The 1,520-nt window shown below is 36.0% G+C and overlaps 1 protein-coding gene across 1 annotated transcript; it reads left to right on the forward strand.

Moving 5' to 3' along the window:
• Positions 1 to 6: 6 nt before the first annotated feature.
• Positions 7 to 1,344, forward strand: LOC124893166. The gene is made up of 2 exons (XM_047404262.1): positions 7 to 546; positions 826 to 1,344. Exons 1-2 carry the CDS (start codon positions 282 to 284, stop codon positions 861 to 863), a joined length of 303 nt encoding a protein of 100 aa, XP_047260218.1. The 5' UTR covers positions 7 to 281; the 3' UTR covers positions 864 to 1,344.
• The last annotated feature ends 176 nt before the right edge of the window (positions 1,345 to 1,520 follow it).

The following is a 1,520-nucleotide window of genomic DNA, read 5'->3' on the forward strand; positions in this document are numbered from 1 at the left end:
CGAATCTGTCTCTGTAATTCAAGCAGTTTATGAGCAAAGCAAGAGAGACCAATTTTTGATGAAATTGCGATCTGAATTTGAGAGTGTTTGCTCTAACTTGATGAATCGAAACCCGTCCCCTTCTTTAGATATCTGTTTTAGGGAATTACTTCGTAAAGAGCAGCGTCTTTTCACACAAAATGCTTTCAATCAAGAAAACGTCCAGCTTGTTGCATTTGCTCCTCAAGGAAAAGGAAAGTGTAGGGATATGAGCAAAATTCAGTGCTATAGTTGCAAGCAATATGACCATATTGCATATTGCGAGCAATTGTGGTAAGAAGTTTTGTAATTATTGTAAACAACACGGGCATATAATCAAAGATTGTCCTACATGTCCTCAAAATCATAGGATCAATGCCTTCCAAGCGGAGATGAATGGTTCCACTTTTGATAACTCATATTCAACAGGAACTAACAACCAATTTGCTACTCCGGCAATTGGACGAGTTCTAACTACTGAACTGGTACAACAAATGATTGTGTCAGCCCTTTCAGCCTTGGCGAAAGGTAACCAATACATCTAATTTTTGGCTTGTTGATTTTGGCACTTCCAATCATATGACCAACTCAACTAGTGAGCTAAAAAATATTCGTAATTATCATGGTCTCTCATAAATTCAGGTGGCCAATGGTAGTAATTTACCCATTACCAAAGTTGGGGATATTACTCAAACTTTCAAGAATGTTTTTGTATCACCAAAGCTCTCCACTAGTCTTATTTCAGTTGGTCAATTAGTAGATGAAAATTGTGATGTGAAATTTTCTCGTAATGGTTGGCTTGTGCAGGATCAAGTGTCGGGGAAGATAATCGTGAATGGGCCTAAAGTTGGAAGATTATTTCCTATACACTTTTCCGTTCCTCGTTTTCTATCTTTTGCTTATACTCCTACAACTAGTAAGACAGAGGTTTGGCATAAGCGACTAGGACATCCGAATTCTGTTGTGTTGTCTCATTTATCAAATTCTGGTCCATTAGGAAATAAAAATCAATTTTCAGTTGCTTCCTTTGATTGTTCTACTTGTAAATTAGGGAAAAGTAAAACTCTTCCTTTTCCTAATTTTGATAGTCGTGCTACAAAGTGTTTTGATGTAATTCATAGTGATGTTTGGGGCATTTCACCAATTGTTTCACATGCTCATTTCTAGTACATTGTGACATTCATAGATGATTATAGTCGGTTTACATGGTTGTATTTTCTTCGATCCAAAGCTGAAGTGTTTTCCATGTTCAAGAAATTTTTGTCTTACATTGAGAATCAGTTTTCCACATGTATCAAAGTATTAAGATCTGATTCTGGTGGAGAATATATGTCTCATGAATTGAATAATTTATTAATTGAGAAAGGGATCATCTCACAGCGCTCTGACCCATATACACTACAACAAAATGGGGTTGCTGAACATAAAAATCGTCATCTTTTAGATGTTACCCATAGATCATGGAATCATGTACATTATAGGCTTTGATTGTTACATTTTTT

Source organism: Capsicum annuum, unplaced genomic scaffold (genome assembly GCF_002878395.1).
Source record: "Capsicum annuum cultivar UCD-10X-F1 unplaced genomic scaffold, UCD10Xv1.1 ctg5488, whole genome shotgun sequence".
Lineage (NCBI taxonomy): Eukaryota > Viridiplantae > Streptophyta > Magnoliopsida > Solanales > Solanaceae > Capsicum > Capsicum annuum.

What these genes read in the sequence shown, in the direction of transcription:
- LOC124893166 (XM_047404262.1), top strand. Translation starts at nt 282, where the DNA reads ATGACCATATTGCATATTGCGAGCAATTGTGGTAAGAAGTTTTGTAAT. An exon ending in CCTTTCAGCCTTGGCGAAAG is followed by an intron (nt 547 to 825) that starts GTAACCAATACA and finishes TGGCTTGTGCAG; the next exon opens with GATCAAGTGTCGGGGAAGAT.